Source organism: Phyllostomus hastatus, unplaced genomic scaffold (assembly GCF_019186645.2).
Source record: "Phyllostomus hastatus isolate PE091 unplaced genomic scaffold, TTU_PhHast_1.1 phas_scaffold_182, whole genome shotgun sequence".
Taxonomy (NCBI): domain Eukaryota; kingdom Metazoa; phylum Chordata; class Mammalia; order Chiroptera; family Phyllostomidae; genus Phyllostomus; species Phyllostomus hastatus.
Window position 1 is genome coordinate 19,476,186 of NW_025334013.1, and position 12,268 is coordinate 19,488,453.

Consider the following 12,268-nt stretch of genomic DNA (forward strand, 5'->3'; position numbering starts at 1 on the left):
TGCGTCCCGCCACCCGGGGAAGGGCCTGCCGGCAGAAAATAGGAACTAAACCGAGTGGAATCTGGAACGGTTCCCCCGAGGACAACGGCACTGGAACCAGGACGAGCGTGTGGGGGGGTGCGCTCCGAGGGGCCGGCTCCGCGGCCCCAGCCACGGCCTGCGGTGGTCAGGGAGCTGGACTTGTCCCGTCGGGCCTCGGAAGGAGGCCCAGAGGGCAGGCGTGGGCTCAGCGTGAAGTGAGGCTGACCTGGAAGGTGCTCCCCGGGGGAGTGAGAGCCACATCCCCAGAGGCCATGTCAGTCCCGGCCAACGACCCTTTGGCAGAGCTCCTGGAGCGGAAGGGAGGGAACTTTCCAACTCGGAGGCTTAGAATTCCCTAGGAATTCTGTCCTGGCTGGTGTGGCTCAGCGGACTGAGCGCGGGCCTGCGAACTGAGAGGCCGCCCTTTTCATTCCCTGTCAGGGCTGGTGCCTGGGTTGCCAGCCAGATCCCCGGGTGGGGGTGTGCAAGAGGCAACCAATGTTTCTCTCCCTCTTCCTCTCCCTCCCTTCCCCTCTCTAAAAGTAAATAAATAAAATCTTTTAAAAATTCCCTAGGAATTCTGAGGTCTAGTCCGAGGTCCCATTGCTAAATCCCTTTAGGAATTCCACTCCAGGGGTGGAGAGGGGCTGATGGGGTGCAGGCTGAGGCCCAGTGTGTGGGAGCCGGCCCTAGTGGAGGTGGTAGAGCTTGGAGCCGGAGAGCTCTGGCGCAGAGTTGGGTGCCTGGGTTCGAACCCAGGCTCTGCCGGTTCTGATCTGTGTGACAGTGGAGGAGTACCATCGCCTCTCTGAGCCTCGGTTCCCCAACTGTAATATGGGGATAGTGAGCACACGGGGTTCATCCATTCACTCGTTCTCCAAGTACCAGCTGAGTGCCCGTGTGTGCCAGCTCCGTGCCAGGTGCCCTTCCCTGCCACTGTCCTGGGGGCTCAGTACCGGTGGCCGGGCTGAGGCTTCTAAAGTAAGGGACCTGGATGCAGGGATCATCACCTCCTGGTGGGGGGGGGCGAAGGGGGGCTGCCACCGGCCCAGGCAAGGGATTGGCTCTGAGGAGCTCCCAGAGGGCAGAGTCAGGGCCGGATGCCACTGGGTGCAGGAGTGTCCGCTGGCCTCCGATGGCGGTGGCCCCCCTGCAAGCTAGGGAGCCCTGTCTCGAGAGGTACGCACGGCTCAGAGGACTCGCTCGCTGTCAGGGAGGCCATTAGGACGGTCTCCACGCTCCAGGGGAGCAGGGAGCATCGTCCATCTTTCTTTAGGGGTTCCTGCCAGTCCTGAGACTTCTGGGGGCAGCCCTCACTCTTCCCTGACAGCCTGAGGAGAGGCCGTGATGTGGAACCTTCGGGCTGGGCAGGCCAGGAGCGCCACCTGCTGTTCCTCAAAGAGACTGGTCACAGCCAGAGTCCAGGCAGGTCCGGGCCCCTGAGTCTCCCTCTGCCCCTCACCCCCTCACTCTCTTCGGGGCTCACAGACGCATGTGTTCACCCGCACTCCAGCACCCAGTGCCTCCGTACGGGCACCCTCCCCGTGGCCACCTGTGCATCCGAGCCAGCGCCTCAGGGCCTCGCCTGCGGTCACCCCCCACGCAGGCATGCCCCCCTCCCGGCACAGCGACCCCCACCCGCTTGACACCTCGGGGAGCCTTCCTGCCCCAAACCCTGGACAAGCCCCATCCGTGCACGCACCACCCTGCTGTTTTTACTGTTTAATTTTTTTAAATGTGTTTGGTTTTTTAGATATGTTTAGAGAGAGGAGGGGAGAGAGAGGAAAAAAATTCATCAATGAGCTGCCTCCCATACACACCCACCCGAGGACCAAACCCACAACTTAGATACATGCCCTCACCAGGAATCGAACCCCCAAATTCCTGGTATGTAGGACAAGGCTCCAACCGGCTGAGCCGCACCAGCAAGGGCCCCACGCTGCTGCTTTTCGCCTCCACTGTCTGCCTCCCCAACGGGGGAGGCTCGGGCCCCGTGTGCAGTGCAGTAACTGCAGGACCTGAGTGCAGTGGACCCCACGCAGGCGCTGCTCTGAGAAGTGCACCCGGACGTCGCCCCGAGGGACAGTCCCAACTGAGGCACGCAGAGATCCCCTAGGAGACATGCCCACAGCCACGCAGGTGAGTGAGGGCGGAGCCCCCGACCCAGACTCTCACAGCGACTCCCTAAGGCCAGGCCGGGGAGGGGGGGGCAGTCAGGGAGCATGTGATGGTGGATTAGAGCCAGTGAGGGGTTCGCACTGTGCCCTGGGCACAGCCAACCCACAGACACCCTCGGGGGAGCCTGCAGCCCAGGCGCCCTCGACAGACATGCCCGGCAGCCACGCCCCCACCTGCCAGCGAGGCGGGCCACCGGGCTCTGACCAGGTGGGAGACCTCTGCCAGCATCTCTGAGCTCCACACCCAAGACTTTCACTTGGAGCCACGTCTCTGGGCCTGGCCCACAGCGGGTGCCCAGTGCTTGCTACCCTACTCCCCTGCCCCCAGAGGTTTGGCCCCGCAGACGGGCTCTTGGGAACTCAAGGTGGCCATGCAGCGAGAGCTGGGGTCTGCTGAGGGCTCTCTCTCTGCCAGGTGTTGCTTTGCCACTGGCCGGCAAGGCTCTCGTTCGTCCCCACCGCCATCCTGTGACTTGGAAACAACCGACTCACCTGCCTCCCAGGGCTGTTGCCCCGAGGACCCAATGGGCTGACGCCCGGGCGCCCTTTGAGCCCGGCACACGGAGAGAGCGATGCACACCTGTGCTCTTTGCTTCATCCGATTTTGCAGTGGGGGGGCTGGGACTCTGAGAAGCTGGGTGACTCGCCCCGGGTCACACTGCCTTGCTGTGCCACCCCCTGTGGGCACAGAGGGACTCTGTGGTCCTAACCGGCCCTCTGGCACGAGACCGTCACAAGCCTTGGCCCCCAGGGCCGCCCCCACAGCCGCCCTGCTCCCGCCCCCGCCTTCCCCATCACCGCATCCGGTGTCGCCCAGCATTCAGAACAGAGCCGGGAGCGCGTCTGAGAAAGTCCGAGTGACCGCCCGTCCTGAGGTCAGTGACCCCGCAACTCAGGAACGGAAGCGGGACTCCGGCAAGTGGGCTGATGCCCTGGAGCCCACGGAGGCCACAGGGGGGAGACGTGGGCTGCCCCAGGAGGCCGGGGTGGTCTGGGGGCCTCCCCGGGGCCCAAGGAGGACCAGGGCTTGGCCTCCGTCTGTGGGGAGGCCCCTGCCCATCCATGGCAGGGTCTCCCAGGGTCAAGCCTCCAGCTTGTCCCAGCCTCCCTGTGTGCGGGTCCTTTCGAAACGGGGGTGGGTGACATCCTCTGGGCATGAGCTGCCGGGCATGGGGTCAGAAGTTGGACCCAGGCCTCTCCAGGGCTTGTGAGCTGGAGGTTTGCAAAGAAGCCCCTCAGGGCAGCCAGGGGTGAGAGGGGAGGGAGGGGCCAGATGTTGTTTCAGCCGAGTGACCGTGGCACAGGGCAAGGCTGCGCTGGCCTGGAAGGAGGGGCGGGTCTGCACCCCGGTGGCGAGGGAGGGGCCCAGGGCGGGGGGCGGGGAGGGCTCGGCACCTCCAGCTGGGTGTGCATGGACACAGGAGGGGGCCCCCGCTCTGCGGAGCTCTGAAGGTACACACTTCGAGGGACCACAGAGGTGAAGCCAGGAGCAAGGGCTTGGACCAGGCAGCGGGGCCACTCGGGTGACCGGCCCTGAAGCTTAAACGTCATTAACTGTGCTGTGACGTGCCGCGGAGCAGCGGCCCACGGCCGGGAGTGCTGTTCCGTCGTGTGGCGCCCTCCGCAAGTCCCGGGGTGGGGGGTGGGAGGAAAGGGGGAGGGGTGGGTTAGCACCTCCCTGAGGGGTCCAATGTCACACAGCAAGTCTAGCGAGATGCAAGGGGGGTGGTGACATCCCCAGTAAGCTGTGGCAGGCAGGCTTTGGAGAGGGGATGCTATGAAGGGGTCACCCTGAGGCTGAGTCCCCCCAGGAGGGGCCTCCAGCTGGACGTCAGCCTATGGGTGAGGGGCCTGTTCACTAGAACCCCGAGTGGACAGCATGTGGGGCCTTGTGTTGCTCTGCACACTCCACCCCTCCATCTGTCCATTTCATCAGTGAGAAGACTGAGGCCCCAAAAGGGAAGGAGACTGGCCCAAGGTCTCAAAGGGCAAAGGGCAGAGCACCGGCTACTTCCCTCCTGCCCCAGGCGTTCCCTCACCCACCCCCTTCTTCTAGGCCAAAGTCCCTAGTGTTTGGAAAAACTCAGGGGAAGACCCACCCGCACCCAAGGCCCTCATTCCAGCCTTCCCTTGGGTCTGGCCTATTCCCGGTCCCAGGGCTAGGAAATGGTTGTGGGGGTGGGCAGGGGGAGGCAGGGAGGGTGCAGGGGTGTGGTGGTGGAGGAAGGGGGTGAGGGCAGAATGGTGGTGGGGGAGAGGAGAGGGAAGGGGCGCTGCCTTCCAGCTCCAGAAGCCGTCCCACTCACACTCCCCGGCCCCCGCTCCTGGGGAAAAATTGCACATTTGGAGTCACTTTCCTGGAAGAAAAAAGTTCCTCTCTAAAAATATTTTTTCTTTCTCACCTCGCACTGGGGCTAGAGCAGCCCGGCTGGCAACAAGCGATGAAGGGGGGTCGGGAGGGGACGTGAAGCCCAGGTGAGGAGGACTGAGGGGTCCGGGGTCCCCTGTCCCCGAGGCCAGGGAGCCTGAGGGAGCACAGTGGTCATGGCTGGGTACACTGCGTGTGTCACATGGGACTGATATGGGGGGGGTCTGCGAGATTTCTAGAGACTTGCATTCAACCCCCACCCTCCAGGGACTGAGCCCCAGGGCCTGGCCCCCCAGGGCAGGAGATGAGCGGATGTACCCAGGACAGGCCCTTCCTCTGTCCCTCACCCTCTGGGTGCCCCTGAGCCATCACTGCCTTCGCCCTGGGCCTCAGCCTCCTCACCTGTAAGGGGCAGACATGGGGCGGAATTCCCAGCACTGTGCAGGCCCCCCTGGGACAGGGACTGAAGGGGACACGGGGAGGGACTCTGCTATCACTAGCTCTGCGAAGAGGCCAGGGGAACTTGGAGGTCAGATCCTGCACCTGCCACTTGCTAGACAGCGACCTAGAGCCATGCTCCTCCCCTGAAGTTAGCGTGAGTGGCCGTCCCTTCCCAGGGTTGGAGGGAGGGCAGCACAGGGCAGCGCCCGGCTCAGGGAGAGGAGCCCACAGCTGCAGCCCCGCCGGCCGGTAACGCCAGCCGTTCTCTGCTTAGGGACACTCCAGGCCCGAGGTGGGCAGGTCTCGGCGCTCTCCACTGAGACGGACAGAGGCCCAGCCCCCTCTGGGACAGAATGGCTGTGCTCTCTGGGGAGCCCCTGTGCCAGCCCCACCGGCGACCTGCCCCCACCCTGGGCCCTGAGGAACACCCAGAGCTCCCCCGAGTCCTGGCGAGGGGCAGGGGCAGGGGCAGGACCAGGCTCTTCAGGGTCAGCACAGGCTGGAGCAACACGTGCCTCACAGGCAAAAGTGAGAACCGGGCCTTCTGATTTGCCTGGGGACAGGCTAGGCTATCCAAGGTTTCGAGCAGTGCATTTGTTATCTATTATTGCACAACAAACCCCCACGCCCCCGAACACGGTAGCCTACAACAGCAAACACTGAGTATTCCACCCAACTTCTGTGGGCCAGGAGCTGGGCAACAGCTGAGCCGGGGCGGGGTGGGGGGGGGGGGGGGGGGTTCCGGTGGGCGGCGGGGGCACGTCTCCAGGAGGCTGGGGTCAGGGTTTCAGCAGGGTAGCAGTCACTGAAGGCCGGGAAGGTGGAGGAATCTCTGCTTCCGAGCTGGCAAGTACGACTGGTGAGTCAGTACCGGCTACCAGCAGGAGCCCTCAGCTCCTCCTCCCATGGACCTCACCCTGTGGCGTCCTGGAAAGTGACCAAGGGGTCCCAGACCGAGCGAGCTGGAGCCAGTGCCTGGCGCGGCCCAGCCTCAGAAGTCACACTCCCACCATCTCACGACATCCGGGTGCTCCTGGCAGCCCTATCGCACGCGCAGGGAGAGGACACCAGGAGGCGGGGCTCCCTGGGAGCATGGACACCACATGTGGTAATGATTTAGTGCATCTGCTTTCATATTTAAAAGTGCCCCAGTTTGCAGGATAAATTAACGAGTCACCCTAGTGAAAACTCTCCGGACCCCAACAGAGCAGGGGAAACTGGGAGGCAATAACAACAATAACAACAACAACACCCCTATTTCTGGCTACGCACCCCGCCTCGTGCCAAGTGCTTCACACGTCCCCTGTGAAGTGGGACTATTGTTATCCCCGTTTTCCAGATGAGGAAAGGGAGGAATAAGAGGGCAAACGACTTATGAAGGTCACATAGGGCCAGAGGAGCTGGGGTTTGGAGCTAGGCAGCTGCATGGTGAAAAGACTTGGTGGTTTTAGTTGGACGAAAGCTTGGTGCATAAGCTAAGGATGGGGCCCCAGAAGGAGGCTCCAGGGTCTCAGGTCACATAAATGGAGGCCTGGGACTGTCCTCCTCAGCCCCAGCCACCTGACCTCATGCCACCCCTGTGAGGGGCAGAGGCTGGGCTACCCCTCCAGGTGACAGGTGGGGAAACGGAGAAGTCAGGGATTTGCCAGAGGTGACAGTGAGTGAAAGGCCCATGAACCCGATGCATGACCATCCCCTGCCATCGCAAGCCAGAGTGAGGCACCAGTCCTATGTCCAGGGGCCGCTGTGGAGGAAGAGGGTGGGAAGCTTAGTGTTAAGGCAGGTGCCAGACCTCTCTGGTCTCTAGGAAAGCCATTCCAGCCGGGACCTCAGCACCTGGAGCCCACAGGCATCGCTCCGTATGCTGCTTTCTTTAGGCGGCAGCACCCTCGTGTGGCTGCAGCTGGTAACTACATGAAGCCACAGGGGTTTTTTTTTCCCTCTCTTCAAATGAATGCTTTGCTCTCCAGTGCCCCACGTGCTTCCAACTTCAATGTGAACGCGCTCTGTAAAGCACTGTGCCCGGGTGGAGCATTGTTGTATAAACTGTAGGGACACCGAGAAGCTGGTGTCTGGGCAGTGGCAGCCCAGAGCGTCACATCCTTGGGCAGCCTTGGCGGCAGTGGGCAGTAGTGTCCAGGCCAATGAGGAAGTGGACGCTGAGCAAGTCCAGCCCGCTCCGTGAACTCAGTCCTGTGGGGGGAGGGCTGTACGCTAAGGTGGTCCGACCTGAAGACTTGCATCAGAACCTGGAACCTGTTTCCATGCCTATAAGGTGGGGATCAGCAACCCCACTTCTTCCAGGACTGCTGCAACGAAAGACCAGGGGTGGGAACCATCTGTTTAGATGCCTGAACAGTCGGTTCAGGATACATGACTGTATGTACATTTCTTTACATGACAGGCAAGGATTCTGCTCACCAAACCTGTGCAGAGCTGCTGGGCGGGTGACACTAAAGGTAAGATGATCAATACCATTCATCCACTTGGTGTGCCCATGTGCCGGGTGCCTCACTGAACTGTGTGACTTCGTCCTCACGACCAAACTCTGACGCAGGTACTAGTCTTTACTTCCCTCGGGTCGCAGAGGAGGGAACCTGGGCTCAGAAGGATGATGACCCGGGCAGTAAGAGGCGGTTGAAATGAAACCCTGTATTTGTCTGACTGAAAAGCCACACAGGCTGGAAGTAAGAGGGGTTGAGGGGATGGTAGTATTTCTAACCGAGCACCTTGCTTTGTTACCACTAAAAACCAAACGAAGACCACAAAACCAAACATTTCATCAAATGCTAAGAGTACTAAGGAGATAAAAACCGTAATGAAGTGTAAACAGAAAGCCGACACGTGAGTGCCTACTATGCGCCGGGCACTCGACTCTTATTAACAATTCTTTCCTGCCACCACTCGAAGGCACCAGCCCCGCTTGGACAGGAGGCAAGCAGCTGGGACGGGCTCGCTCCAGAGCACTGGCAGTGGGCGGGTGGGAGAGGCCCGAGCCCCCCCGTCTTGACCAGGTCTACCCTGCCCTTGGGCTGCCTCCACAAGGGTCCAGTGAAACCATTACCTAGTAGCCAAAACTTGCCCTGGCATGATGTGAGAACCATTTCGCGTACGTTATCTTCACCTTCAATGCACTTCCAGCAAGGAACTTGATTCAAGATGAAGACACACCCAAGGACACGGAGTGGGGGGACCCACAGTTGCACCTAGTCACTCCAGAGCCACGGTTCTCGATGCCCGCCCAACACGACCTCTGGCAGCGCCACCGAGACCTCAGCAGGACCCGATTACAGCCCCTGAAGCAAAACCAGGTTCTGAACTCGCAATCTGCTTGTCTCAGCTCCCTCTTTCTTTATCCCAGGGACCCCATTGCATCCCTTACCCTTGGGAGGGGACCATGCAAAGTTCTCTCCTGCGACCACCCTGGGGTTCCATGTCCAGGTGTGAGGTCGTGTGGCTCCTGTCCAGCCTCCCTGACCCTGTAGTTGCCAACACAGGCCAATGTTCTAGTGGCAGTGGTTCCCCAAACAGCTTCTGGGGAAAAGGCCATAAAGGGAAGGTGGGCATCCACAGGTGTGACAGTGACCTTCATGGCCTAGGGCCTCCTCCCCAGGTAGAGGATCAGCAAGCTAGGACACCGGAGCAGCGGGTGGGCAGGGTGAGGACAGGAGCAGCCTAGAGAGGAAAGGGGCTTGGGAGGGGGTGCTGGGGGTCCGGGAAGACTGGGCAGCCATCCAGATGCCTTACCTACAACCCCACCTTAGGAAAATCAGGTGCCCCAACGCTTAACTCAGCTGGTGACGACTGTCACTGGCTGCACTCTAGCCCAGACCCCTGGCTCTCGAGCACAGCCAGGGCCCGAAGAGGCAGGGGCCATCACTGAAGAGGAAGAGGGCGAGCCACAGGCCTCAGGCTCTTCCCCACACCCCGCACGGCTGGCGTGCAGACTCCGGGCCCAGGGAGGAGTGTCCTCATTCTTCAGTAGAGGTCGGACATCTGGACTAACGTGGAGTCTCTTGACTTTGAAAGCATTGGGCAGGCTAAAGCCAACCTCTTTGGGTCAAATTGGGCTCAAGAACCAGTTTGACACATAGTCCCTATTCCAATTCTCTCCATTCCAATTCTCTCCACCGCCTTCCCCCTCACAAAACAAAAACAAAAGAAGCAAAAAAGAAAGAGGCACAAAGAAAGGGCAGCCCTGAGGCACTGCACTGGGGGTGGGGGAAAGGCAACATACAGACTCAGATTCCAAAGTTCTGTATTTTTCAAAATAAAGATCACACATTGTTTAGAGACAATCTACACAAGAGTTACAAAAAATAGTCGCCCAGGCATAAGCATACACAGGTTTGTTAATTATACACATATGGTTACAAGTGTGCTCGCAAAAAAGTCCATTGGAAATATACACGAGGCTCCGGAAATGTACACCGTGTAGTGTTGCAATTCTATATTCAAACAAGGAGATTTGACAGTATGTTACATTCACTTACAAGTAGACAAAATGCAAAATACAGTTCATCTTCTGTACAAAAAGGAAGGGTGATTCACACTTTACAAGGTGAGAGGGGCTCTGATTGTGAGGAAGATGAGGGCAGGGGCTGAACTTTGCACGTCCTTTCGACTGTCACAAAATAAGCAAAACATTACTTTTTAGGATTAAAAAAAAACACTACTGTGAACTGAATCATCTTGAATAACATTTAGAAAGGATCTTGCTACAGTCTGACTAGGTGACAAATAAAACCAAGCTATTTTTTTTAAACATATAACTAGGCTGTATAAAGAACATTTATTCCTTCAAAAGAAAAAATTTACTTCTGGTTGAAATTACAATTTACAATATACAACACTATAATCTACGACCATAAAAGGTGTGAATATACACTGAATGCACAGGGCTGGCTAATTCTCTTTTCTTACCAAAAAACGTGTTTATGCTGATTCAAACTTCTCCACATTTACATTACAGGTATACAAATGTACAATTGTACAATCAAAAGTATGTTCGACTACTAGGGTACATTATAGATACAGATTAGACATCAAAACAAGAAAATACTACAAATTTGTATATATGCAAAGTCTACACCAAGTATACACTATATATTTATAGAAGCAAGACCAAAAGCAGAGTTGGATTTTTTTCTCATGCTAAATAATCAAGATTTTGCCTTTCGACGTTAACAGCAAAAATCCAACAGGCAGTAAACGAGCGCACCTGCCCGGCCTTGAGAGACCCCGGGAGCTCCCGTCTCCGCGTCACGGAGCAGACGCCACCGTCTTCCTCAGCGCAACAGTCTCCAAAAAAGGCAATTTTTAGAAGTTTCATAAACTTAATGTAATAAAATGAAGCTTTAGCAACTCTGAAACAATTTTCATTTTATATATATATATATTTTTATAAACAGTGTTAAATGCCAGTTGGGGGTCATTTAACTAAAATTCAAACTTCTCAGGTTTTTTTTTTTGGTTTATTTTTGTTTTTTACTAAAATGAGGAGGTGGGGAAGAGCTATTTGCAAAACTTGCCAGCAAGGCAAATGAGTTAAAAACCTTTTTTCTTTTATTTTAAACATTTTTTTTGTTAAACCAACCACCCTGAAAAGTCTGCACGTGTGGAATATAGATACAACGTTGAACAAAATATGTGGCCTCCCATGTACATTGGTTACCTATGTACAAGTATCCTATACACCAGTAAAACAACAGGGCAATTAGTCAATTAAAAAAAATAATTAGTACATGTTATGTGTAATAAAATTAAATTTACAAAGGCTTTTCCACTTGTGGATTTGATTCTTTTTTTTTTTTTTTTTGGAGAAGGTAATCCTGGCGCAACCATTTAGCCATGTCAGATTCTGCACTAGAGCATTTCTGGTTGCTGGCTGGATTCACCAGTGGGCTAGTGAGGTCAGTGGGAATGAGGGGACAGGGTGGCGCTGCCTCAGATGATACCATTAGGGGGGCCGCAGATGGGCCCTAGGTCGACGCCGTTCTTCATGTAGTACTTCTCCAGCTTGGCCAGAATGTGCTTGCCGTAGGTGTACTTGCGCAGGGTCGCGATGTGGGGCCGGATCTGCAGAGGAAGCACAGGCTGTGTCATTCTGGTCTGAAAACAGCGGCGGGCAGGCAGGCGCCGGGCTCCTCCTGGGCACCGCGGCGCCTGCAGGAACGCACGGCCTCCAGCAACACCTTTCACTGGTGCGGCCGAAGTGCCGGCATCCTAGAGCTGTGCTGACCGGCCACACGAGGAGAGCAGCTACTACCCCGCGTGCTCACGCGGGGTGTGAGGACTCTGGAGTGGAGGCGGGACAACCGTGGACCACGCCCGCGACAGTCCGGGAAGGAAGCACACCCCGACGATCCCACACCCACCCCACCTGCACAGAGCCTCCCTGGGGCAGGCGGGCAGCACCTCCCGCCCTGGGTCTCCCGAGAGGGGGTTATTCCAGGGCACCGCGGAGCCTAACTCACCACCTGACCCCGTCCTCCAGTTCACAGAGGATCACAGAAAGCTACTAATGACAATAAAAATGACTCACAGGAGCCAGGCTGGTTAATTTAAGCCTCCCAAGAGAGGTGTGATTGTCTCCATTTCACTGATGAAAAAGATGCAGGCACAGTGGTGAAATCACCCACCCAAAGTTAAATGGCTAGTAAGGGACAGCACAGGAATTTGGGCAAACCACCTCCGTCGCTGCCGTGCTCACCCTGCTGCACCAGCCTCACTGCCCCCTCCGAGCCCACTCGGCTCAGCGCCACCAGCACTGCCCTCCGTCCTGCCCTCCCCTCCCTGGGCAGATCCACATCAAGAAGCCCCGCGTGTCCCAGGTAACCAGACCACCTTTCCCCTCCTGTGAGCTCACGGAGCTTTCTGTGTACGTCAGCTGCAGGGCGTAACACATGTGTTCACAACCACTCGCTTCACTAGCCACCACCCCGCACCCACAGGTGAGAACCGTGACTCCCACACACACCGGCTCCTGCGCCCTCAGACTCCCTGACAAGCCCTCCCGGCTGAGTGCTCGGGGGCGGGGGGCCCGGCGGCACTCGTCTCCTTTGCTGTGTCCGCACAGCAGGGAGGGGTCAGGCAGCTCTAGAAGCCCCAGACTTCCATCAGCTATGACCTTCTCACCTAGAAGCCTCTGAGGACAACAGATTATTAGTAACAGCCGTTAGCGTGGGTTCTGAGCTGGGCGACCAGACGCCTGCCTAACCCCCCAGCACTCATCGGTGAAAAGGAACGTGATGCGGCTGCA

General features: G+C 57.6%; 1 protein-coding gene across 11 annotated transcripts in view; it reads right to left on the reverse strand.

Annotated features, from left to right (window-relative positions):
- Nucleotides 1-9,248: 9,248 nt before the first annotated feature.
- Nucleotides 9,249-12,268, reverse strand: part of PUM1 (pumilio RNA binding family member 1) — a 124,262-nt gene continuing 121,242 nt past the window's right edge. For all 11 annotated transcript variants that reach the window (XM_045858624.1, XM_045858623.1, XM_045858617.1 and 8 more), the window contains one exon: nucleotides 9,249-11,085. In XM_045858624.1, the coding sequence (XP_045714580.1) occupies nucleotides 10,954-11,085 (132 nt within the window). In that variant the 3' untranslated portion in view covers nucleotides 9,249-10,953. The remainder of the gene's footprint in view (nucleotides 11,086-12,268) is intronic.